The sequence below is a fragment of the Dermacentor variabilis genome, chromosome 2, assembly GCF_050947875.1.
Source record: "Dermacentor variabilis isolate Ectoservices chromosome 2, ASM5094787v1, whole genome shotgun sequence".
Taxonomy (NCBI): domain Eukaryota; kingdom Metazoa; phylum Arthropoda; class Arachnida; order Ixodida; family Ixodidae; genus Dermacentor; species Dermacentor variabilis.
The window spans coordinates 109,013,788-109,041,482 of NC_134569.1; the positions used below are offsets into that span (position 1 = coordinate 109,013,788).

Genomic DNA, 27,695 nt, shown 5'->3' on the forward strand with positions numbered 1-27,695 from the left:
GCAGCCTCAGTTTTACACTAGAGACGTCCTTCATCCGAAATGTCTTTACACTACACAGCGCGCCCTAGACGAAATGTGGAATGCTGGCGAAGTCGTCGACCACCCACTCGTGCCGTTGCGAAGAACACAGGGCGCCGGACAAAATGTCGATTTGGCTTTCCAGGACTTGCAAGCAGGCACGTCGTAGGCTCTTGCGACGGAAGCTTCTCACACGGTGCCGGCAGAAGTGTGGCGCCGCTGTGTCCTGCTTGCGGGCCTGGCGGCGCTCGCACTGTGCGACTGCCCAGCATGCGGGGTCCGAAGCCCCAAGTGCCCGACCGTAAAAACGGTGATGGCCCCCCTTCAGCGCTTCAGTACAAGTCACCGGCCAAGCCGAAACTTTGTTTCGGCTTGGCCGGTGACAGTTTGTTTGTTTGTTTGTTTGTTCGTAGTAGAATGCTAAAAAAAAATGCGAGAAGTTTCGCCTTCAAAGGCACGTTTATACTCCGACGTCATCGGCGCGCAGGTGAGCGTCGCTCGACGTGGGGCGCGTTGAAACGCGTTGGCCGCGTCCGGTTACGTTGGCTGCGCCAGTGCGTCGAACCATCGATGGTACTATAGACGCTGTCGTTCTCGCCCACGTGACGTAACGTGTGCGCGAGCTTAAGTGTGCCCTTAAGCCCTTTAGCCCTTAAGAGTGCAACGCGGTAGAATTGAAAGATCCCTGACTGCTTCTCACGCTTCCCGGTGTTTGGATCTGACTGCTGGTACGATCTGTTGGGAACTCGGCGCTGACGCCCGTGGTTGTACCTGGGTCGCAAGCCCCAAGGGTAGCGTTGGCCTGGCGGCCTGGGGTACAACTGGAAGCATCCGAAGGTCCCGGCAAAGCATGAGTCGACTGGTAACAACAAAACAACTTGTTTATTTTAACATCGCAAAGAGTTGGCGGTCAGGTTGACCGAAGCAGAGAGACGGGAGAGCACTTCACTCAACAGAAGAAATCGGAGCCCTCCTTTTGGCGTCCGGGGGCAGCTGTTTTTATACTCTCGCAGTTGAGGGCAAGAAGGAACCCCTCAAAAGACGAGCACGTGAATGTACAATGGGCTAATGGTGACGCACACTGTCGTAGCGATGCCGTAGCACCATGTCGAGCACGATCTCGTAGCACCCTGTCGTGGCGCTGCCGGTCGGACACAATGACTGTAATGAGAGGATGGTCCCTGCTTTGGCATCGCCTGTTTCGGGCACAATGACTGGAATGAGATCCCTGCTTTGGCATCGCCTGTTTCGGGCACAATGACTGGAATGAGATCCCTGCTTTGGCATCGCCTGTTTCGGGCACAATGACTGGAATGCGAGGATGATCCCTAGGCGGTCGCATCGCCGCAGTCGCGCCTGGAAACACCTGGCGATGAGTGTTGCGGCGACGACGATCGGGCCAAAATGTCTGCCGCCCCGCCGCAGTCGCGCCGGCAAAACCACGTGTCGCAGGCGAAACGCAACAGACCGCCCCGCCGGGGGAAGGAGATCCCGATGGACAGGGGACTGCATCCGCTGTCCGGAGGGATGTCGCTCGATGATGCTCATAACCGAATCGGGCGTCCCTCGACGTTTCTTGAGCGCAGCGCACAGAGAAGGCCTCGTTCTCTCGTTCAGGTTCGCACGGGACACTGCAAAGTGACTTCGGGAGAGTTCACATTTTTGTTCTCGTTCCCGGCAAGCGTTAGAACTACGCTGAAACTCAACCGCTCAGTCAGCAAGCACGGCACAACCCTCACTAAGCCCTGCCAGGCTCTTTCCCCTTTTTATACCACTGCCTAGTTCCTTACAGTAGTCTAGCATCACTCAGAACGCGTCCACAAATTGAAAAATTGCACTAGAAAGCATATCATCACTTTGAAACACTAAACAAAAGCAATATGTTAAAAAAAAATCCTGCCTCAGGAAGAAAAACATCAGTAACAAACAATTTTGAGGCTGATTCCTACGTTAGGGGCTTCGACTTAAGCCATCGGCGTTACCGTTGAGACTCCCCTTTTTGTAACGCACCTCAAAGGAATATTGTTGTAAAGCGAGGCTCCAGCGCAGGAGGCGGCCATTTTTGGGAGAGATGGTCTGCAGCCATTGGAGAGGGCAGTGATCCGTCTCAATGATAAACCTCGAGCCGGCTAGATAGCATGACAATTTCTGAACGGCCCACACGAGACATGCACACTCTTTCTCGGTGGCGCTATACGCCTGCTCACGACTGGTCAGCTTACGACTAGCATACAGGACGGGGTGTTCTACTTCTCCATTTTCCCGTTGGCACAGTACAACGCCCATGCCTCGCTCACTAGCATCGCACTGAACAATGAACCCTTTTGTATAGTCTGGCGATCGTAGCACAGGCTGGCTTGTTAGGGCACTCTTTAGGGCGCTAAAAGCTCTTTCCTTGGTCTCGTCCCAGACGACTGTTTGAGGCTCTGTCTTTCTTAGAGCATCCGTCAGGGGAGCCGCGATATCAGAGTACCTAGGGATGTACCTCTGATAGTAGCCAGCGACACCCAAGAACGACCGAATATCGGTCTTGGTGCGCGGTTGCGGAAAGTCTCGCACAGCGGCCACTTTTATTTCAGAGGGGCGGCGACGACCCTGACCAATCACGTGACCGAGGTAGACAACCTCGGCCTGTGCTAACTGGCACTTAGGAGCCTTGACTGTCAAGCCCGCTTCGCGCAGGCGGGTTAGCACTGCCCGCAAGTGTGTCATATGCTCAGACCAGGATGCGGAGAATATCGCTACGTCGTCTAGATACGGTAAAGCGAATTCTTGCTGTCCCCGCAACACTTTATCCATGAGACTTGAAAAACAGTATGGCGCGTTCTTCAAACCAAAACTCAACACTTTAGGACGGAATGTTCCCATTGGTGAAATGAACGCCGCATACCTACTAGCCTCTTCTGTAAGTGGAACCTGCCAATAACCCCTGACAAGATCTAGGGTGGAAATAAACTGAGCGCTACTAACTTTCTCAAGGCGCTCCTCGATGTTAGGGATCGGATAAATTTGATCCTTAGTGATGGAATTAAGCCTGCGGTAGTCGACGCAAGGACGAGGTTCCTTGCCCGGTACCTCAACTAAAATCAAAGGGGAGGTATAGTCACTCTCACCTGCCTCAATAACACCGAGCTGTAGCATTTTCTTTACCTCAGCCTCCATAATATCGCTCTGGCGGGGTGACACCCGATACGCCTTGGATCGTACTGGCTCTGTGGAGGTAAGTTCTATATCATGAGTAAGTACAGAAGTCCTACCAGGCCTCTCAGAGAACAGACCTTGAAACTCTTGTAATAGCTGGTGTAGTTCGGTTTTCTGCTCGGGCGACAGCGGTGCTTTACTGATAAGGTCACTAATGACTTGACCGGTGTCTTCCCTGTTCGTCACTGAGCCTAGTCCTGGAAGCTCGACCGGAAGCTCTTCAGGAACGTTTACCATCATGCACACCACTGCTTCCCTTGGTCTATAAGGTTTGAGCAGATTACAGTGGTAAACTTGCTGTGCTTTCCGCTTTCCTGGCAGACTTACCACGTAGTTAACGTCCGACAGTTTCTGAACAATTCGTGCTGGGCCCTCCCACTGCACGTCTAGTTTGTTGTTTAGCGATGTACGCAATATCATGACCTCATCGCCCACCTCAAAACGACGGGCCCTGGCTGTCCGATCATAATAAACCTTGGCCCTCTGCTGGGCCTTTGCCATTGCTTCACCTGACAACTCCTGTGCCCTTCTTAAGCGTTCGAGGAGCTTAAGCACGTACTCCACCACGACTGGGTCGTCGCCCCTACCTTCCCATGATTCTCGAAGCATGCGAAGCGGAGATCGAAGCGAGCGACCGTACACCAGTTCAGCTGGCGAAAACCCCGTAGCCGCATGCGGCGCGGTTCTTAACGCAAACATCACCCCAGGCAAACACAGCTCCCAGTCAGTTCGATGTTCAAAACACAACGCTCTCAACACGCGCTTCATGACGGAGTGGAGCTTCTCAACGGAATTCGACTGTGGGTGGTACACTGAGCTGTGTAGCAGCTTTACCCCACACCTTTCGAGAAAAGTTGTCGTCAAAGCGCTAGTAAACACTGTGCCCTGATCTGATTGAATTTCTGCAGGAAAACCAACTCGCGCAAATATGGACAGTAGTGCATTAACTATCTCAACTGAGCTGAGTTCTTTAAGCGGCACTGCTTCAGGGAACTTTGTCGCTGGGCAGATCACAGTCAAAATGTGTCTGTACCCCGTGGCTGTTACCGGCAGAGGTCCCACAGTATCAATAACGAGCCGTCTAAAAGGCTCCGTAATGATAGGTACCAATTTCAACGGCGCCCTCGATTTGTCCCCTGGTTTGCCCACCCGCTGACAAGTGTCACATGTCCTCACGAAATGGTCTGCGTCCCGAAAACACCCTGGCCAATAGTACTCTTGCAAGAGACGGTCCTTAGTTTTCTTAACTCCTAGGTGTCCGGACCACGAACCCCCGTGTGACAAGCGCAACAGATCCTGACGATAGCATTGAGGCACGACCAGCTGATCGAACTCCACTCCTCGGTCTAGATACTTCCGGTACAGGACTCCACCTCTTTCCACAAAACGCGCAGTTTTCCTGGCGATACCTTCTTTGACATTGCAGCGCACGTTTTCCAGGCTGCCATCCTTTTTTTGCTCGGCTATCAAAGCCGTCCGGCTGACTTTTAGCAACCTATCAAGTCCGTCTGACGTAGGCGCGATGAGCAAATCAGTAGATAGCTCTTCTAACTTTCCCGCGTCGGGCGTTTCCTCTCCAGTATCTGGCGCCTTTAACGTTACAGACTCAAGTTTATTCAGTTCGGGCGTGCTCGGAATATCAGCTTGCTGCGCCTCTGACCCTTTTTCGTTGTTTGATAACGTCGGCCCCGCAACTACCGCCTTTGCAGCGAGCTCCCGAACCTTCGATCTGGTTAAGGCCTGAACACTAGCTTCACCAAACAAAAGCCCCTTCTCGCGCAGGAGGTGATCGGACCTGTTTGAAAATAGGTACGGGTACTGGGGTGGCAGCATAGATGACACTGCCGCCTCCGTCTCAAGCGCTCCGAAAGGTCCTTCAATAAGCACCTTTGCTACTGGCAGACACACGCTATGAGCTTCCACGGCTTGCTTGATCCACGCGCACTCGCCCGTGAACATATGGGGTTCTACGTAAGACGGGTGAACTACATCCATCGTAGCTGCGGAATCGCGAAGCACTCGGCACTCTTTCCCGTTTACGAGGAGGTCTCGCATGTAAGGCTCGAGAAGCTTCATGTTCTCGTCAGTGCTGCCTATTGAAAAAAACACAACTTTTGGTGTTGTTTCCGGACACTGCGCCGAAAAGTGACCCGGCTTCTGGCACGTATAACAAACGCCCGCTCGCCTCATCTCGAACCGCTTTCTGCGTTCGGCTTCGGCTGCCGCCGTCTCCTTAGGTTCGGTCGCACTGCTTCCACTCGCATCCGCACTACGCGTGTTCCCCTTTGCTCTCATGGGTGTGAACTTCGGCCTCTCAAACTTCGAGCCAAATTCACCCTTTTGACCGTCCTTAGCTCCGCGAGCTCGACGCGTCACAAACTCCTCGGCTAGCTCAGCGGCTCTAGCCACCGTACAAACGTCTGGCCTATCCAAGACCCAGTATCGCACGTTCTCCGGTAACCGACTATAAAACTGTTCTAGCCCGAAGCACTGCAGAACTTTATCGTGGTCACCAAACGCTTTCTCTTCTTTGAGCCACTCCTGCATGTTCGACATAAGCCTATACGCAAACTCTGTATATGACTCACTTTTGCCTTTCTCATTTTCCCGAAACTTCCGACGGAACGCCTCCGCAGACAGCCGGTACTTTTTTAGCAGACTCGATTTTACTTTGTCGAAATCCTCTGCTTCCTCTCTATCCAAGCGAGCGACTACGTCGGCCGCCTCGCCGGGTAACAAAGTGAGCAAGCGCTGTGGCCACGTTTCCCGAGAGAACCCCTGCTTCTCGCACGTTCGCTCAAAGTTAACCAGGAACAAACCAATGTCCTCTCCAAGCTTAAACGGCCGCATCAGGTCAGTCATTTTGAACAATACTCGTTCTCCTGCACCGTGTGCCTGACTTCCATTACGAGCGCGTTCCATCTCTACCTCGAGACGCTTCATTTCCAAAGCGTGTTCGCGCTCTTCTTTTTCTTTCTGTTCTTTAAGTTCACGCTCTTCTTTTTCTTTCTGTTCTTTAAGTTCGCGCTCCTGTCTTTTTGACCTCTCCTCAATAGTCTCAAGGCATTCCGACAGCTCGTCATCCTCAGCCTCTAACTCAAGAATAGCCTTTAGCAGTTCAGGTTTTCTTAGTTTGTCCGAGACATCCAGACCCAACTCTCTTGCAAGCTCCAACAATTTCGGTTTGCGCAACGACTTCAAATCCATGGCTGCTCTGAATGCTGCTTTCTCTACTGCTTACTATTGTCTTGCCGCAAACTAACCCGGCAGCAACGACAACCACAATTACCAGCTCTGTTTCAGACACTAACAAAAGCCTGGCAAAGCTCAGAAGAAGAAAGTCCCGCACTCACCAAACCTCGCAGGCAGGAATTCCGCGCAGTCGTTCCGCTGCAGGCAACCAGTCGTCACACAGGGCTCGTTGCACTGCTCCCGGATCGTCGTTGAGCTGCTCAGCATACAGTCAACTGCATCTCTTCGCTGCTGGCCTCCGTTGTCGCGATCTCACCGCTGGCAGACAGTTGTTTGAAGTCGGAGGCGATCTCACCGCTGCCAACCAGATGTTTGGATCTGACTGCTGGTACGATCTGTTGGGAACTCGGCGCTGACGCCCGTGGTTGTACCTGGGTCGCAAGCCCCAAGGGTAGCGTTGGCCTGGCGGCCTGGGGTACAACTGGAAGCATCCGAAGGTCCCGGCAAAGCATGAGTCGACTGGTAACAACGAAACAACTTGTTTATTTTAACATCGCAAAGAGTTGGCGGTCAGGTTGACCGAAGCAGAGAGACGGGAGAGCACTTCACTCAACAGAAGAAATCGGAGCCCTCCTTTTGGCGTCCGGGGGCAGCTGTTTTTATACTCTCGCAGTTGAGGGCAAGAAGGAACCCCTCAAAAGACGAGCACGTGAATGTACAATGGGCTAATGGTGACGCACACTGTCGTAGCGATGCCGTAGCACCATGTCGAGCACGATCTCGTAGCACCCTGTCGTGGCGCTGCCGGTCGGACACAATGACTGTAATGAGAGGATGGTCCCTGCTTTGGCATCGCCTGTTTCGGGCACAATGACTGGAATGAGATCCCTGCTTTGGCATCGCCTGTTTCGGGCACAATGACTGGAATGAGATCCCTGCTTTGGCATCGCCTGTTTCGGGCACAATGACTGGAATGCGAGGATGATCCCTAGGCGGTCGCATCGCCGCAGTCGCGCCTGGAAACACCTGGCGATGAGTGTTGCGGCGACGACGATCGGGCCAAAATGTCTGCCGCCCCGCCGCAGTCGCGCCGGCAAAACCACGTGTCGCAGGCGAAACGCAACACCGGCAACTGCAGCTTCTTTAACCGTAATGTTTACCGGGAACCCACCGTGGTTGCTCAGTAGCTATGGTGTTAGGCTGCTGAGCACGAGGTCGCGGGATCGAATCCCGCCCACGGCGGCCGCATTTCGATGGGGGCTAAATACGATAACACCACTGTACTTAGATTTAGGTGCACGTTAAAGAACCCCAGGTGGTCGAAATTCCCGGAGTCCTCCACTAGGGCGTGCCTCATAATCAGAAAGTAGTTTTGGCACGTAAAACCCCATAATAATTTATAATATGTTTACTGGGAAATGCTGGTGGCGGACGCTATGCGCGAAAGCAATCTTTCCGGTAGAAACGCGGCCTCTTGCGTGGGCCGATCCCGGAGGCAGTGCACAGCCGCGCCAAAATAGTGCATCATTCTCAGGTTTATGTGATTGCTTCGCACTCTTAATTAAGTGTGAAAAGATTTAACATATAAGGAATGCGTTGTCGGTGTTTTATTTCATGACATATGTTTGTCGGCTGTAATCCTCGAAATTCCGAGGAAATAACTTTGTCAAGAATGTAAGACAAGGTATGGGTAACTTTAGTGATAGAATGGCGTGGCAATATAACCCGCATATACCGCGCGTCTTGTGCACCAGAACACAGAGAAAAAATTTAGTGGCGCCATTTTCAAAGCGCGGTTTTCAAATTTCGTGGCCGCTAACGCGAGTGCACGGAATTCAATCTGTTACGCATGAGTTCGATTGTCATGGGTGTCAGAACTTTGTAGCGGAGCGAACACTTTCGCGGCCTTAACTTGTGAATCAGGTGCGGAGTTCTATGGTGATAGCCACTGTACGAAGCCCACCTCAGGCCTTTGTGTAATCGTAGACAGACACATACACATAGAGAGACACGCACAGATACACACATACAGAGGCAAAAGGACATGCACGGCTCAATACGCCACAGCGACACAGCTCTCGACGTACATCGTGTTCGTCGCAAATGGTGCTTTGCAATCTGCTTCGTCTTCGCTGGTTATTTGCACATCCATATATGACGCAGTGACGCCCCGATGATCTTCGGTACTTAGATATTGCGGGCACAGACATATTTACACTTTGAACACCCCGTAACACACACACACGCTATATGCACGCTAACGCATATTGGCAGCTCAGGGAAGATGGCGGCCGGTCGCTGGGTTCCGGAGTATGCGCTCAGCCCATCCGGTTGGAGACTATCGTGTTCTGGTCAATAGCAAGGCGTGGCATATACATATACCTAATTGTATACGGAAATGTTCGCTCACGGACAACTCCGCCGACACCAACACCGGATTTTTTGCGACACGGGGGTCCTTGACGCTATCGCGGCAGCACAAGACAAAGAACTACACAGGACAGGCGCTGAACTAAGAAGTAGCTGGTTTATTTCGCATAGGAAAGAAGCAATATACGAACATTCCGCCTGCGCCGCATGCTCACGCTACTGGTATTTGCCACATCTATCGAGGAGGCTGATTTCACCATCGTGCAGGTTGATAGGTGGGACGGATTGCCATGTTCACGGCGTTTCTGTGGAGAGCTTCAACGATATCACGTGCTTTTTGATCCATGTACCTGGAGATGGCATACGTTCTATGAAAAAGGGGTTTACAACTACATGAACGACAATGTGCTTACGGATTCGATGACGGTGTGCCCTTTAACTTGTTGTTTTGCTGACGTTACCTTATATCGCTGAAGCTCTTAACAGAAGAAACACCATGAACATGGCAATTCCGTCCCATCTCTCAACCTGCACGATGGTGAAATCAGCCTCCTCGAAAGATGCGGCAAATACCAGTAGCGTGAGGAAGCGCGCGCAGACGGAATATTTGTATTTATTCCTTCCTATGTGCAATAAACCAGTCAGTTCTTCGTTCAGCGCCTGTCGTGTGTCGCCGTTATTTTTGCGCTGCTATTACTTTGTTTGTTTGGTTAGTCGGTTGCTTACCTTTTCTGCTCTTGCTGCCGCTATCGCTGTTGGCCTCAACCGCATTTTTCTCCCTGTTTGAGTGTATTATCCCCTTTTGTTACTTACTGATTGCATTAACTTTTGAGCCGTACCTCGTACATCGGTCCGCGTCACCGTAAGGGTACAAATAAACTCTAATCTTCGAGCGAAAGTAATGTGTCACTCAAACAAATTCGTAAAGCTGAAAGACGTTGCTTCTAAAACTTAATTCTCCTTAATATCGAACCGCTGTGAACCCGTAATAACCGGTCCAAACCGGTTCGAAACATTATATTTTTGTGTTTGGAACTAAACCTGAACCGAACGGACAAATATGCCGAAGCCTGAACCTGAATCCGAACCGAATCCGTAAGCTCTTCCGTTCGACGCCCTGCCGTGATGTCAATTTATTGCCTATGTGTGTTTATGTGTTTGCGTCTGCGTGTTCTCACCATTTCAAAAGGTTTGTATGCGTTCACAATAGTGTAAGCTTTCCGATTGATCCGCTGCCATCGCAGCTCAGTGCAAGACGGTTCTGTAGAAGGCCAAGGCTTTCGACGCTCACCTGCACTCTGATAACTGTTTAATTCAATACACACTTCTCGAGCACCATAGTGAAACTCTATCCATAGTTTGTAACGCGACTGTCGTTTCGGATGTCTGTTCCTCGAGCACTCAAACGCCAGAGCACTTGCAGTACAGGGCAGTTGCACTACAACTGTCGCGTGCAGGGGAGACGACGTCATTTGGAGCGTGTTGGCTTTCCGGGCATATTTACAAACGTGATGCTCTGAACGCGAGGTGGAAAACTGATTTTCGCTAGGGAGTGTTTTGTTGATCGCACTTTTCTTTGTCGCCCTGGAGGACTGCTGATTAAAATGAATGGGCTTCATGCTGCCGACATTATCAGCGATGGGGTCGAAATACAAAGTAGTAGTTTCATAGCCTCTTACAGCGAAATCTGCTGGGGAAAGTTCATCCTGTCTTTGTGGCGATGGAATCTGTGGACGAAAAACTATCATCATTGTGTCGTCATGGCAAAAAGAAGTCTCAGGCCACAACAGTACTTCAGTGTCCAACTATAGCTGAAAAGTAAACTCGGCTGACGGCATTGAGCAACCTGTGTCATTTGCTTTGTTACGTAAACTGCATGTTTATGACCCTATCATTCACATCAGGGACGCAACTTGGATGAAGTGCTTCGGCGTGGCGACCCACTTTACTGAGTGGTTAGCATAACCTAACGTGATGGATGACTCCGTTTAATGTCGGACGCACTTCTGTGTGGGAGACGTGGGCAACCAGGAAAGATCGATAATGACAGCGCCGCCTTTAGCATGGAGCCAAGTTTTAGTGCCGCAACGCCCGCGGCTTAGCTTTCAATGCATTTACCCTTTCCTTTTTCGTACACCCAGGAAAAAAAAAAAAGACGAATTCTTCAGTCCTCACTTACTTCCAGAGGATACAAACAAGTATTGAGGGATAACGTTTTATAAGCAGCGATATTGGAGGAAGTGCCGCTCAAGAGAAAGAAAGGTTTATTTGCCTGTTTTATTGCATGAAACACGCAGTGGGTTAGCGTTCACGGTATTCTGGCGTTGAGCTCGATGATGGGACGTGATTTTGATGGAAACGAAAGCCAGAAAAGTTCGTTCCTGAAGTCTACGCGCGCATTAAGAGACCCAACGGGCCCAAGTTTCATTGGAAGTTCTCCGCTGCGGCGTCACCCTCATATTCCGTTGTGCAGCACTGGGATGTGAAATACCACGAATGTTCCTGTCAGCAGCCCCTTTCAAGCATAGAATTCCCTAAAAAAAGATTAATAGAGGGAACTCTGGCGCTGTAATGGTTCAGACACCATGGGAATAAGTGGTGTCAAAAACATCGCGTCCATGACGTGTTTCTGGCAATGCGATTGTTTCCGGCGCGTGCAGTGAGTAAAAAACATAGCCTTGGAGACTAGCTTACTCTGTGGGAGCTGCCACGTGGGCGTGCATATATTTTCCTAATATTCATGTTCGTGGGTTCAGATGTTCTTATGGCGTTCTTTATTGCGCTATAACTATCGAAAATTTCGAGAACGCATATTTTTCTAAACGCACAAGGCAACATCTTTGTGCACACATGCCGTAACCACTGAAAATTGTTGCGTTAATAATGCCGCACTTTGTTGAAAATCATTAATTTGCATATCCTCAAAGCCGCTTGAAGTCAGAAGGACGAAATTTCGGCAAATGTATGGACTACCCATAATTGCAATGTCTTCTGAATCGCCATAGTCGTAACTCGCGTAAGCCACTAGCACCGGAGTAACTTTTGTAAAAAAAAACTAGGACTGGTACCGACGCGAGGCATCTGTTTTGTGTCGCTTGTGATAAGGAGTTGCCTTAACGAGGCCTAATCAGTGCTATATTGCAGTGGCTAACAGTGCTAAGTACGATGACAACATCGATCTCATATTACGTCACTGTTTTCGATTCGATATACAATGACTATCCCATTAAGATGCGATGCGGCGTCTAGACGGTCGACCGCAGTCATCGATCGATCATCGTCCAAGAGAGCAGTCGAGACACTTTTGTGCTCTTCGAAAACGACTGGCTTGTGCGAGCGCCTTGGACTGTATACGTGGCTCTGTCCGCGCACGTGCGCACGTTCACCGACAGACCTCGACTAACCCATCTAGCGGAGATATGTGCATTCACCGCGTTCCTCTTTCCCTTCTTTCGCTTCCTCTGTTCCGCTTACCCTAGGGTAGCGTAGCCAACCAGACGCTTTTCTGGTTAAAATCCCCGCCATCGCTTTTCCATTCTTTCCCTCCCTATGCTTTAAATGGTATCTAACATATGCATTGTCTTGTCTTGTGGAGATGTGCATTCCAGAGCACGGTGAACGTCCGAAAACCGCTTGCCGGCCCGCGCGGCCACTGCTGCTGCGTGCGCAGGGCGCCTGAGCAGGAGCCATCCGGACGTGTCGTCCTCGGACCTCGTCGGGCTGGCCCGGGGGGACTCCGTGGCGTCGACGCCGTGCCAACGGCCCGTGCCCGGCGGTTGCCGGGACCAGGCCTCGTACTCGGACCCCACGCTGTTGAGGAGCAGGCGGAGGCTGCGCCAGCAGCAGCAGGGAGTCTCGGTGGACGAAGACACTTCGCTGGACGTCACCGCCACGGCGCCGGCGTTGTTGCAGACAGCGCCGCCGGCCCCGGCGACTCCGCCGGCATCGTTCGCCAGGGGAGTCCTAGCGGCGGCCGAGGGCGGAGAGGAAGTCTTCCCTTGCAAGACCCGCAAGTGAGCGATATGCGGATTGGTTTTTTCGCGCGTGCGTGGTGGGGGGGGGGGGGGGGAGGGGGTATTCGGAGCACAACCTCTCCCTGTGTCTGTCCGTTGTTTCCTCTCACTCAGCCTGCGTACGCATATGCGCTTCGTGTCACGGGCAGGTTTTCGGCTTGAAATGGTAGGCCTGCTAGAAGACACTATAACTCAGGAGAAACGACATGTGTTGTCCTTGGTGGTCATCTTGCGTTTGCCTCTCTCCTATAGGCCTTCTTTCGTTTGCGACGTCCTTTTCGTTCCTTCGGTGTTCGTGTCCTTCTATACGCCTGGCCTTTCAAACAAAACAAATCTTTGCCAACGCGCATCACCTTTCTGTCGTTCTATGCGGGTCGTTCGTTTTCTCCGCTCTCAACCTCCCGTATTCTTCGAAAGAGCCACTACGGCGTGCCTCATAATCAGAAAGTGGTTTTGGCACGTTAAACCCCATAATTTAATTTTTAACACTGAAACTTTAAGCTACAGATAAGTTAGCGCCCGGTTAATTCACGATCACTCCGCGTTTTCAAGCGTTCACCAAGCTTGAGAGATGCACGCCCGCAATGTAGCGCGAGTGGAAAGAAGTATACTTCTTTCCACTCGCGCTACATTGCGGCGCAATTGCACCGCAAGAGCCGAGGTCCGAAAAAAAAATTACTTGTAAGTTGGATCGAATTGACTGAAAGCACTAAATGACGCAGTATATCTGAATGGAAAACAGAAAAAAAAGGAGGATATCAATGACCAAGCTTTGACTAGTTGGAGGACGTCCAGTTATAACGTGCGTCTTACATCGTCTGTCATCCAGAAGAGAGCGGAAGTAGCGCGTGCGCTATAGCACGGAAGTGTTGCCACTTTTCATGCCAGGCTCGTGCTTGTCGCGATATGTAGTACGTAGCTGTACGGCGGCTGTTCATTAATCGTATACAGATGCGCAGTGGTCCGTGCTGTGTGGAGTGACCCTGGAGCCCCGGTTTACTGAAATCAAAGATGAATAATGTCGGAGGCCACTCCTCGCACTAGTACCGCGGCGTGTGAACGACTGTTTCTAGCAGCAGGGGTTCGAAAGTATCGCTTCAATTATTCTTTTTTTTATTTTCGATGTGTGCTTTTTGTATGACAAGTCATCTACCCTGTAGAGCACATCTTGGATGCGCGAGTTCTTAACTGGGCGGGCTTTATGTAGCGATTCTATCCCACTACTATTCATCCTCGCCTTTCACCTGTGGTCTCCTCACATTGTCCTCGCGATCGGCCAGCCGTGAACGGTGGATGATAACTTCATAAAAAGAAAAAAAAGAAAGAGAAAGCTTGGGAAACGTTTAAGCTTCGGCTTTAAGAGTAGAACGCGATAACATTGAGGAGTCCCGGATTGCTTCTCGCGCTTTTCGGCAACTGCAGCTTTTGCAATTTCCGAAAAACGCTTGCGTCTAGCGCTATGCATGAAGGCGAGCTTTCTGGTTCTTTCTTTTGCTTTCCCTCGCGCAGCCGGAACGGCCGCTGCCGCAGATGATGATCATGATGATGATTTATTGGTATCGCATTTGAAACCGGACGTTGTCAAATAGTCACCTATAGCCTGCTTGATTTAATCAGGTATGCTATACATGTTTTTATCTAGCATTTTTGTATACATATCCTTATTTTTTTTACTTCAAAATCTACCTTGTACCTCTAGCTATGACTGTAGGAGATCCGGTCGTATCAATTTCTTCCCTGTTTTTTTTCCACTAATACTTTAAACGTTTCCTGCTTATCTCGACTGCTGACCGGTTGACCCTTTCGTGCACTTTAAACACAAGCGCTTCCGGAAAGTGTATGTTACCTACGGTTATCAATGGATGAATCCCTTCGCATTCCATTAGGGTGTACTGAGTAGTTTCCGGATTTTCGATGCAGCCTACACATGCCTCATTTAGTTCCGAATATTTGCTCCGGTATGTTTTTGTCATAAAGCAACCAGCTCGAGCCTCAAATAGCAAGGCACTACCGTTTGTGTTATCGTACAGATTTTCCCTTCTAATTTCTTTCTTCTCATTCTTGTAAATCTCCAAGGTCATTTTTGTTTAAATTGTTTGCATCAAATTAACTGTCTCTGCTCCTCTAACTTTCTTTCTGATGATTCCTTGCTGTCTATTTACAGTTTCAGTTACCCTGTACTTGGTTGCCAACGTTCTTGAACTCTTCCTCCATTCTGTGCCCACGCTTTTCAAGTACAGATAACTGTGCACTTTAGTTGCAAGTTTATTTTCATCCATGTTCCCGAGTCTTTCTTCAAAAGTTTGGAGGACGCTTAAGCTTCGCCTTTAAGAGTGGAATGCGATAGCATTCGAAGATCCCTGACTGCTTCTCACGCTTCCCAGCAACTGCAGCTTATGTAACCGTAATGTTTACCGGGAAACGCTGGCGGCGAACACTATGCACGAAGGCAAGCTTTCTGGTAGAAACGCGGCCTGTTGCGTGGGGCGCGATGCGGTGGAGGCGAGCGCCATCTGGAGCTGTTGCAAGGAACTGAGCGCGCCGCTTTATGGCCTTTGAGATTTGCGAAAGGGGGTTTGTGTTTTGAGTTTACGCGTAACAGAAATTTGTTTTCTCGTATATTCTCGTGTTTTCTCGTGTATTTTGCTATATCTGTTATTGGCTCTTAATTCACTTTTAAAATTCTGATCCTATTTGTTCGCGTTTTTCGTTAGTATCGCCCTCAAACTTCAATGCTAAACATCTGTGATCGCTACCCACGCTATTTTTTCCACGTTCGTCTGTTATCATATGGTCTAGTTGTTCGTAGACCATTTCTGAGACTAAGGCGTAGTCTGTACATGACTGCCTGTCTCCGTATTGTCATGTCACCTGTCCATGACACTTATTCTCCCTGTTAGCTGCTACAAGGTTGTGTTCATGTCACAGATCCAACGCTAGAGAACCGTTGTAATCAGTATATCCGTCTAAATCATCTATGTGCGCGTTCATATCTCCAACTAATATCACCTGGCCGGATTTCCCGGATTCATTAGCATCGGTTCTAATGTAATCAATCAATTCCTTATCTTTATCTTTGTTATCACTACCTGTCCATAGGTAAACCACTCCCAGCCACACCTTTCTGCTTTTGCCACGTGCCACTAATCCATATATGCTCCTTACATCTCTCTTTTACCCTTTGCCACTTCAATCCTCACCTAATTAGCATGCCTACGCCTCCGGCTTTCCTTGACCCAGTCGTTCTCGTGCACGCTTCCCACACAAAATTGTCGATAACAGGTGACTTCTCCAAATCTCGTACATGCGTTTCGGTCAAGGCGCACGCGATAATCGCTTCGTCATTCGGCTGTGCTTGAATTTCCAGCCATTTAATTTCAGACATGAATTTCCAGCCTCCGCGCATTTCCAGATGCGCGGATGCGAGCGCCATCTGGTGGTGCTGCAAGGAACCGGGCGGCGCGCGCCGCTCTGTGATTGGTGGAAAATTTTCGCTCATGGTCAACGCACCGTGAAAGCTGGATTTTTTTCTGCGTAGCGAGGCCCTTAAAGCTATCGCTCTGAAATGGAATCGAGTGAAAGAATACTTTTATTATACGGGCCCTGATATCTTATTCTTTGTCATGTTAAAGGGCAACTCCGGCGTTTTTTAAAATCATATTAGAATACTGTCATTTTGAAATGGCATTTGCAGTCCTTCTCAGCGGTAGGGTGGTTCAGTTTGCTTAGAAATTCATCAGTAATTTTAAACAACCAATAAACGAGATACCGAAACCTGCTTCGTGTGACGTCACGATGAGTCGATGACGTCAGATCCTACGCTACCATAATGTAAACGAGCGCTAAACACGCAGCACACGCGGCGCTAACGCCAAAGAAGCGACGCTGATGATGTCTCCTGACGACACAGGGAGCTTTTGCAGATTTTCCGAGCTAGCCAGCGGCGTTTTGACCGACGAGTTGAGCGACAGCGGCGGTGTAGTCTCTGACGTGAGAAACACAGGGTGGCCAGTAAAGAGTCACGAGTCGGGAACGCGCAACCAATCTTTAAGATTTACTTTCAGGAAAACTAAATGACTTGCAGCCATATTATTCGGCAAAGATAATCAGTGTACAAAAGAGAACATGTATTCAACATTTTATGGAGACCAGTGGACATCGAAAAATCGCCGGAGATGCGCTTTAAGTCCGCTGAGCGGCAACTCTGACGCCTGCGTTTCGGGACGCCACACAGAGTCGCATTTACGAAAACCATGGTAACCGCTCAACTATGAATGAATGAACGAATGAATAAATGAACGAAATTTATCCAAACAGAGAAGCGGGGATGGATGCGTCGTAAACAAAACGCTTTCTTTTCCTTATTTTCTTGTTTTTACTGTGGAGTAGAATACTACCAGCTCAGTGAGTGAGCGCACTAGATATACTGACCGATGAACAAGTACAAAATGACTGTAGTACATCTTCGCCTTCCTGTGTGGGTAGCGTGCCCGACACTAGTGTAATTCAAACCCGGAAGTGGAGCTCCCGCGAAGCAGTATGCTTTCTGCGACGACCCCCTTAGCGATGACACATTGCACTTTTCAAAAAAGAAAAAGAAAAAGAAGCTCCATGCGTGCGCGGGCTGTTTTCTCACTTAAGTTTTTTTGTTTTTCTGTCGTTGGCGTCTGAATTTATGCCGCTCGCGTACTCAAAGAATAAAACAGAGAAAAAAGACGCTCCGCGACGTCCTTCCGGTGGTAATTTCTTCGTGCCTCCAGGTTTTCTTAGGCGAAAATGCGATGCTCCAGCTCCGCCTTTCGCAGCCCCGTCCTGTTTCCCAAAAGATAACTGCGCCCTTTTGCCTCCTGACGCGGCCATCTTTGCGAGTCGTCTGATGGCGAGAGGGCGACTAAACATGGCTGCGCCTTTCTAGAGCGTCACGTGTGGCAGCATATCCAGGTTTGGAACATTGTGCGTCTGTAGGGTTTGCGGTTTATGATTTACCCTAGAACAGACACGCGAAGGCTGTGGATTTAAAAAAAAAAATGTTTTTGCTGCTAGGAAACTGCGATGGAATGCGGCTTTGCTTAGTTTTATCGACGGCGATCGAGCGGGTGAGAAGTTGCTGTCTCGAAAAAAGAAAACAGCAAATGGCTTCGATATCTGTGGTTATATAGGACGATGGAACTGGTGCTAAATGCGCAAACATGATCAGCGGTAGTTTCGTTTCGAATGAGCCGCTGTCGTTAGGCAAGTTTGTCTTCCGGCGAAGAAGACGAACATTGGTTTTTCCCTTTCTTACTCTTTACCCTTCGGCTTCCTGGAGGACGGAAAAAAATTCGGGCGACAAGATGGCTGCCATTATTATTATTATTATTATTATTATTATTATTATTATTTAAACATATATAAACACGTCACGTTACACACATACAGAGTGTGAGCAATATATAGGCGAGAGTGGAGCGCCGTAGTTGAGAAGCTGTCCCTAAAATGCGTCGCGGAAGGTGTGGAACCGCGCGAAGCGCACAGCGCACGAAACTTAACACTTGTGGGACGCCTTTCGCAGCCTGAATCGATACGAGTGGGATCACTACGAGGAACGGGAACTGCGGGCTGCAAAATAAAGAAAGAAAGAGAGAGAGAATGGAAGAGAAAGGAAAGATACGGCCACCGAGAGAGAGGGCATCGATTCTGAACTCAGGAAAGAAAAAGAAACCAAAGGAAAAAAAAAGAAACGAAAAGAAGAACGTTATCTTGTCCCGAACCAGGACTGAACTAGAAAGTTATTATTTTTTTTTTCATTCGCGAAAGAAAAAAAGAAAAACACAACGCCGTTCGGTTTAATTTGGCCACCTTTTCTGGACCTTTTCATCTGTGCATTGTCTGCACTCATTGTCTGCCTCATTCGTAAATGCAGACGAACTTTCTTTTTCATTTTACGAGTCGCATTATCCTTATTGGTTTGCAAGGTGGCGCACTTGGAAGGCAGCCGTGTGTGTAAAGAACTTGTCAGCACTTGAAATTGGTGACTACCATAGAGTTTTCGGACGGCGTGAGACAAGCATCGCAGTCGTCAACGTCATCGTCAACATCATCAGCCTATATTATGTCCACTGCAGGACGAATTACCCCTGTCCTGCGCCAACCGATTCGAACTAGCGCCCACGGATTTCCTAATTTCATCGCCCCACTTAGACTTCTGCCGTCCTCGACTGCGCTACCCTTCTCTTGGTACCCATTCTGGAACCCTAATGGTCCACCGTTTATCTAACCTACGAATTACATGACATGCCCAGCTCCATTTTTTTTTCACTTAATGTCGATTAGAATATCGGCTATACCTGTTTGTTCTCTGTTACACACCGCTCTCTTTCTGTCTGTTAACGTTATGCCTAGAAATCTTCGCTCCATCGCTCTGTGCATGGTCCTTAACTTGTTCTCAAGCTTCTTTGTCAATCTCCAAGTCTCTGCCCTGTATCTCAGCACTGGTAAAAGGCACTGTTTGCACACCTTCCTATTCAAAGATAATGGTAAGCTTCCAGTCAGGAGCTGACAATGCCTGCCGTAAGCGCTCCAACCCATTTTTATTCTTCTGTAAGTTTCCTTCTCATGATCACGGTTCCCTGTGATTAGTTGACCTAGGTAACCGTACTCCTTCACAGACTCTAGAGGCTGACTGGTGACCCTGAACTCTTGTTCCCTTGCCCAATTATCTTTATCTTCTGTATATTATTATTCAACCCTACTCTTACATTCTCTGTTAAGGTCCTCAATTATCTCTTGTAACTGATCCCCAGTGTCGCTGAACAGGACAATGCCATCTGCAAATCGCGGGTTGCTGAGATATTCGCCGTTGATCCTTATTCCTAAACCTTCCCAGTTTAATAGCTTGAATACTCCTTCCAAGTATGCAATGAATAGCGTTGAAGAGATTGTGTCTCCTTGTCTGACCCCTTTCTTTATAGGTACCTTCCAACTTTTCTTGTGTAGAATTAAGGTAGCTGTGGAACCTCTTTAGATATTTTCCAAGATATTTGCATAAGCGGCCTGTATTCCTTGATTACGTAATGTCTCTATGACTGCTGGTATCTCTAGTGAATCAAATCAGTCGCTGAAATGAAGAAGCGCTTTCAGGATGGGCGGTCGCTTGTGATCACAGTGGTGTGTAAACTGAAGTAGGAGCGATAGGAATGAAGCAGTGCTTCTGAGGTACTGATTCTGAAGTGTGCTTTCTTTCTTGCGGTTTTCTTTCTTTTTTTCGTTTTCTTCTGTCTATTCGTGCAGCTCGCGGGCACCGTCGGTCTTTTGTACGAAATAAGTGTATGCTGCCTTCCTGTAATTATTGCCAGGTTGTACAAAAAAAAACGTAAGCCCGTTTAAACCAACTTTTCTGCTCCCGAGTTGAAGCGCAACTGAACCATTTTTTGTGAGCCGGAACGAAAAAAAAAAGAGTTTCAGATCGACAATCTGCTGCCAGAGCTTTGACGGGCTGCAGGAATCGATCTGAGCACGGGCTTCTTCGAACCAACGATACTGTTATCACTCGACCACTTCCACAGCGTATCATTTTTATTTCTTCCTTTCTTTTTCTTTTTCGTAGTAAAACCTCCATGCACCATCAATCATCGTTTTTTCAACGCAAAGTAGTCCGTCTCCCTTGTGCTCTGCGCGAGGGTGCAGCCTCTGCGACGTATCGCAAAAGAATTGGAAGCAAGGCCAGCTACGAGGGAGGGTCTTGACTATTTGCACAACATTGGACCGGAAGCTCCGCTTCAAGGAATTCAGCCTCCGTGTTACGCGCTTGTTGCAGATGCGCATCTACATTCTCCTCGGCGGTTCGGCGGCTACACGGAGTTCTGCTGCTGAGTACAAGATCGGGGGTTCGAGGCCTGGCAGTGGCCGCCGCATTTCAATGGGAGCTTCACAAAAAAAAAGAAGGAACAAAAAACGCGTGTGTGTCGTTCTTCTGGTGCACATTAACTCCAGGAGGTCAAAATTGATCTGCAGTCCTCCACGTACAATGGCGTCACCCATAGTTCACCTTTCCGGTTGGGGACGTTAAAGCTCACAGAGAGAGAGAGAGAGAGAGAGAGAGAGAGAGAGAGAGAGATGCAAATGAAAGAAAGGCAGGGAAGTTAACCAGAGTTAAAACCTCCGGTAAGCTACCCTGCACTAGGGGAAGGGAAATTGGAAGTAAAGAAGGAAAGAAGAGCGTGACAAAAATAGAAGCGTGAGAAAAGAATATGAAAAGGGGCGGAATGGTGTCATTATAGTCTTTCTAATAGGCCACTGTCACGTAAAAAGGTCAACAAAGCCTTGACCGACTTTCGCTGCGACGACAGTTCATGTCGGCATTCCAAAACTGACTGTTCTGAAAGTGGCCTGTCGTCAAGGCGTGCCAACGTGGTCGCTAGTGACAGCCGGTGCGCGTTGTATTGAGGACAGTGACAAAGTACGTGTTCGATAGTCTCCTCGCCGCCACAGTGACTGCAAACCGCGCTGTCTCGTCCATACCGACTCGGAAGGCGCAAGATCTTGTGTAGGTGACACCAAGCCACAGCCGGCAAAGTACTGCTGTTTCGAGTCGAGAGAGTCCAGATGGGGTCGAAGTCGAAGGGATGGGTCCAGTCGGTGTAGACGTGTATGCTTCAAGCTTGGTGTGTTCCATAAAGTTTTGATGTCTTCATTTGCAGTCACACGAATTTTCATTGCAGCGTCTGTTCTTGAGAATGGAATGGAGTCTTGCAAGCCCTCCTTATGTGCAGATCGTGCTGCTGCGTCGGTATGTTCATTGCCCATTACGCCACAGTCGCTTGGAATCCACTGTAACGTGATGTCGTGTCCTTGCTCGACGAGCTGGTGAAGCAGCAGTCTGATTTCTAGAACTAGTTGTTCGTGGGGTCCTCGGCGTAAGGCAGAAACCAAACAATGAAGAGCAGCCTTGGAGTCAGTGAACACGCTCCATTTCTTGGGTAGTTCTTCAGAAATTATATGAAGTGCACAACGAATAGCAGTAAGCTCCGCGGCAGTCGATGTAGTCTGGTGAGATAGTCGAATCTTTATGGTGGAAGGTTTTGCAGGAAAGATCACCGATCCTGCAGACCCATTCACCGTGGTTGAAGCGTCAGTATATAGATGATGATGCTCGTTGTATGTCTCGTACAGCAAGAGCAGTGAAAGCTGCTTGAGTGCTGGAGACGAGAGTTGGGCTTTTGTTCATATTCCTGGTACCACTAGGTGAACCTTTGCTTGAGCCAAGCACCATGGTGGAAACGGAACTTTCGCTGGAGTTGTATAACCTGATGGAAGGTATGCATTAAAGCTCACAATTTAACTACACAGGCAGAGGTCATGCGAAAGTTCCGGTTTAGCTCCTTTTGAACAGCCCGCTAAATTTTGCGCATCGTGGTTATATATAGTCATATATAATCTATATAGTCTATAGACATATATAGCTTCAACGACCTTTCTCCGCAATTTTCCAGAACGATTTCTTACTCTAAAATAATTCTACATCGATGATTTCGAAGCGAAAATGCGAAAAGTGTTTTTTCTTTAAAGAAATGAAAACTCCAAGAACATATATAGTCGATGTCAAAAGCTTACGGACAGGGGGTTCAGACAGAACGTTGGATCTTCATGCAGTTTATGACCGCACTAAGTTGTTTGCACGTACATGGTGATAATCTTAATACCAGGCTGCATCCAGTGTCTCGTAAACGTTTGATGCCAACTGTACGCGTAGTCAATTACGGTACAAGGCACGCTTTGTTCTTTGCAAACCTGGGTGTCAAGTGCGTGCGACCGGATCTTCTTTAACGCGATAGCGTCAAGGGCCCTGTGTCGCAGAAAATCCGGTGTCGGCGTCGGCGGAGTTGTCCGTAAGCGAAAATTGCCGTACAAGCTTAGGTCACGCCTTGCTATAAGACGTGTGGTATATGCGGGTTATGCATTTCTCTACAAGTTAATAAAACAATTTCAGTGACCCAATTCGTTATTTTGTAATTTCTTTACTGTATTTGTTACTGCATTTGCTAATGCGGTGTTAATATTTCATACTGCTCCAGAATGTTTATAATGCTATTATGTTATTGTGCTTACTGTTATTAATGTTATTGCTCTTGATATTGTATTTGCTATTATCGTATTAATGTTCCATATTGCTGCGTTCCGTGGATATCCTTTTTTTTTGTACTGATGCTTTCTTTGCTTCCTAGTTCCTTACGAATATGTTAATTAACCTGTTTGCCCCCTTACACAATGCCTTTCCGAAGGCTTGTAAGGTACGTGTAAATAAATAAATAAATAAATAAATAAATAAATAAATAAATACACATTGCCACACCATTCTATCACTAAAGTTACTCATACCTTGCGTTACATTCTTGACAAAATTACTCTTACGAATTTTGAGAATGACAGCCCACAAACAAATGTCATGAAACAAAACACCGACAGTGCACGCCTTTTATGTAAAATCCTCTCAGACTTAAACATTAGAAGTGCGAAACAATAACAGAAACCTGAAAATGATGTAATTTTTTTTCCGCGACTTTCCACTACCTCCGGGTTCGGCCCACGCAAAAAGTCGCGTTTCCACCAGAAAGCTCACCGTCGTGCGTAGCCTTTCCCCTCCCCCAGCGTTTCCCGGTAAACATCACGGTCAGGTAAGCTACAGTTGCCGGGAAGCGCGAGAAGTAGCCAGGGGATCCTTGAATGCAGTCGCGTTCCACTCTCTATAAAAGGCGAAGCAGCTTAAGCGTCCTCCACGCTTTTTTTTAAAACTCCTTTTTTATGGAAGAGGCACTGCTTGATTACAAGCACAGTGCTGCCGTACCGCGGAGAAAAGTAGCTCTACCTTTTCTGTAATGAATTCTCTCTCCGTCCGGTGATGTCTGTGACCCCAGTAAACAACCTGCTCACGCTGTTTTCCATGGCGCCCCTTTTCACCGCCTAGGACGGAGTCGTCGTCTGGCGTGGTGCTGTACAAGCTGGAGGTGCATCTTCGCTGCGGCAAGAACCTGGTCGCCAAGGACGCCTGCGGTCAGTGGCCGGCTCCCGCAGTGCACGCTTTGTCCCGTCCGGTTGTGTACCGCTGCGGCTCGCTCGTTGGTCTCTCGACAACGCGCCGCATACACCAATATCTCTCCTCGCCTTTTTTTTTTCTTTTTAGTTACTTAGCGCCCGGCTTTTGCTTGAATTTGCAAGTGCTTTCAACTCTCGATTACAGGCGTGCTTTAGATATTCTGTTTTGTCCAAATCTTCGTAAGGGCTTGCGTCACAAATAGTCAGCGAACTACAAGAATGGGCAGTTTCGTGGTGCTCGTGTGGTTTAAACAATCACCTCTCGAAACCGGCTTTGCCGGTAGAGCACATTTCATACTGCGTACATAACCTTCAAACGGAAACACGGTTTCAAAGCCAGGGCGGCTTACGCCACCCAATAATGTTCGTATTATTATTATTATTATTATTATTATTATTATTATTATTATTATTATTATTATTATTATTATTATTATTATTATTATTATTATTTCTTTTTTTCCTTATATACCCCTGAAGTTTTTGTTGTTTTTGGTTTTTAATGTAGGCATGAGAGAGGGAGGGGGGCAGCACTAAGACTTTAGGGTTTTTCTTGGGCGCGGTGAATAAATAATTCATCGATTAGTAATATTCATATCAATATTATTGCCAGTATTGAGCGAAGAATAAAACAAACATTTAGGGCCAGGTTAGCTCCTGTCTCAGCTGAGGGACGAAACAAAGACGATATGCGGGAAGGCGCAGGAACCGAGGACGAAATTCGAACAAAGTAGATGTGAGGATATAGTATAGAGTGTTGGAGCAAGCACTCCACAATACACGAATAAGCACGCGGTATACAGCAACTTGCACTGCTTCATGAAGAAAAAAAAAGGAAAACCTCGGGTAACACCTGTTCGTTTTCGAATTCTCAACAACAAGATGGTCAGAAAGTGGTTGACAAACACGTGTAATGTATATAGCGGCAACCTTGTTCAATCGTGGGACTGTCACGGTGATAAACTTCTTTGTCCTTGAGGGGTCACAATGCGGCAGTCTTTGCGTCAAACAAATTGCGAAACGCATTGGTCATCTTTAACACGATTTATTTTTGTCATGCAAGTTGGACAGAGACGTAACACCTCTAAACATCAGTGCATCTCTAAGAGCACCGAACGTGAGTGCGAGTGATGATCCCTGCGGGTGAGCGTCGCATTAGCCGCAGGACGACATGACTGAAAAAGGGAATACTTGACCTACATATAATGCAACTGCCACATACCAGTGCTATTCCTTTGTGCGCTTCGTCAGTAGCCTGAGCACCGCGCTCGGGCCACGTGATCGCTGGGAACGGCCGGATGGGCACGGTGGACGAGAAGAAAGGAATGAGTAAAGGCAAGACGCACAAGACCAGCACTGAAGAAGGACACAAACGACGGGACAGGCGTTTGTGTCCTTCTTCAGTCCTGGTCTTTTGCGCCTTGCCTTTACTCATTCAAGCATGAGCCAACTAGCTCAAGCGAGAGTTTTACTTAAGAAAGGAATAGAATGCAGCGAAAGTAACTCTTACGTTCTAGCGGCCCCTACGTTAAAAAGCCTTAATGGCGTCCACTACGGCTCTCGTAGCCTTGGCGCAGCGCTCGCATCGACGGCGTTACGTCGTGAGCTCGGTATTAACTGCCCGCGGACGCCGATCGATGACAGAATGGGCACAAGCATTCCTCGGCCAGGCCTTCGGTTATTGCTTCTCTTTCTTTCAAGTTGCACTTTGGGGAAAAGAAGCTGTGTGTTTAGACTGCCGTCTTATATACCTTGTGAGCAGAAACATCATATCGGGAAAGCGGGTTGACGGGGAAGACGTAAACCTAACGACAAGATCGGCTAACTCTATGTAAAGGGTACTCAATTACCTCTTCCCCTATTTTCAGGCGTTGTACAAAGCATATACTAGAAGGTTGCCCCGGGTGTCGTCGATAAAGTAAAGGTGACGCCGAGTTCACAATTGGAGGAAACGGCGACGAGTGGTGCCCGGTTCAAGGAGCGCAGGGGTGACTTCTGTGGGAGGCCGATACCTGACCTAAAAAAAAAAAAAAGCAGATTGTATGCTTTTTTCTGTCTCGCTCGGAACAGGCACGAGCGACCCGTACGTGAAGTTCAAGCAGGGCGGCCGGCAGGTGTACCGCAGCCGCACGGTGTCCCGCTCGCTGGACCCGTACTGGGACGAGTGCTTCACTGTGGCCGTGCGGGACCTCTGGGACCCGCTGGTGGTGCGCGTCTTCGACTACGACTTCGGCCTCCAGGACGACTTCATGGGCGCAGCCACCGTAGAACTGCATACGCTAGAGATCGACAGGTACGCACCCTGCGCATTGAAAATGCACACGCTATAGATCGACAGGTATGCATTGAAAAAAAAAAAAAAAACCCGTCGCTGGCTGTCGTTGGGGCACCTTGTTCTATACACTGAGCTTCAACATGACGCCTACGGAGAGAGACGAAGCCTCACTTGCCCACTGTCGGTTGTTTTACCGCAAGCATGCACGGACGTACGCATATATATTTACAAGATGTGAAAGCAGCTTTTGACTCAAATGAGCCGGGAGCATATTACCGCCCAATTTTCTTTCTATGTTTGTTGTGTCCCGAGAAAATGGGTTGTTGCTTTTATTACGCCTGTGGGTCGGGCGAATTTGACATGTCTATGGAAGACCATCATCGCGTTATTCCCCCCCCCCTCCCCCCCGCTTTCCTACTCCCTAGTCATCGAGCCAGTAGTCAGTTCACCGACTACCTCGTATATACGTTTGTACCGCGTCGGCGAGCAGCTTCCTTTTTTCCCGTGGTGTATCTTGGCATACTTCTACTTTTGTCTTTCGTTCGCCGCACACGATGACGAGCTGCGCTGCAGTTCCTGTACGATGATCAGCAGTAACGAATATGACGCTGGAGTTTGCCATCGTTCATATAGGCGCTTCTTTCCACCGCGAAGGTAGTGCACTGTTGCGCTTTTTATTCTATATCTTCTTCCGCCGCGATCGTAGTGGACCGGTTGCAGCTCGGCTTCCTTTTCCGTGAACAGATAGTAGGCTCGCGCCCGCTTCTCAGCCGACCAAACCGCCAGGAACGCTCACAATGTTACAACTACATCCACCGTGAACCTCCGCAAGGTTCCTTTTTTGTTGTTTTTTTCCTTCTGGTTAATTGTCTTCGGTTTAACTACTCTTTCTGACTGTAGTGTCGAGCTCCAGGACCTAAGATGAAGCGATCAGGCAAGCGCGGACGAACTAAGTATTATACGCACCGCGCGGAATGACGGAACTGATGGAATTCCGATGCGTACGTGTCGGCCTTTTCTGCCGAGCATAAGTCGGCATCGTGAGCGTTTAGAAAATGCGCGATACACACAGTGGTTCCCTAACGTTCTTTGTTTCCGTGTGGAACGACGTGACATTGATGAACATTGAGGGCTACGTTCTACATTTTATACTAAGGCGTACAGTAACCTAAAGCTTGAAAGCGGGGCTTTAGTGCACCAATAACGCGTATGGCGACGGACGAAGCTCCCAATTTCTCTATAGGTGTTCACGGCGAAACACGCATAAATCCTCGAGAGGCCAAACGTCACTGCCTTATTGAGTTCTCCTGCGTAACGTCTTACCCTGTGCTCCACTACTTGGCGTCATGTCAGATAATTTTATCAAAATTTCCTAGGTTCCTTTTTCACAATCCCAGCAGTCGCAAGAGAGGGTTATGTTAACATCAGTTGAGCGAGGACTACGTTTCTAAACCGCGATCGCGGCCACCACAATTTGCGACAGTGACTCTGCATGAGACCAGTAAGCACGACACCTTGATTCGATCGCGCCCACGTTGAGGGATTTGTAAGCTAGC

At 48.6% G+C, this 27,695-nt stretch overlaps 1 protein-coding gene across 2 annotated transcripts in view; it reads left to right on the top strand.

Moving 5' to 3' along the window:
* The window catches only part of LOC142572501 (multiple C2 and transmembrane domain-containing protein 1-like), a 307,998-nt gene that overhangs the window by 182,547 nt on the left and 97,756 nt on the right, over positions 1 to 27,695 (top strand). For both annotated transcript variants that reach the window (XM_075681668.1, XM_075681669.1), the window contains exons 3-5: positions 12,452 to 12,794; positions 23,737 to 23,822; positions 25,935 to 26,157. In XM_075681668.1, coding sequence (XP_075537783.1) covers positions 12,452 to 12,794; positions 23,737 to 23,822; positions 25,935 to 26,157 — 652 coding nt within the window. The remainder of the gene's footprint in view (positions 1 to 12,451; positions 12,795 to 23,736; positions 23,823 to 25,934; positions 26,158 to 27,695) is intronic.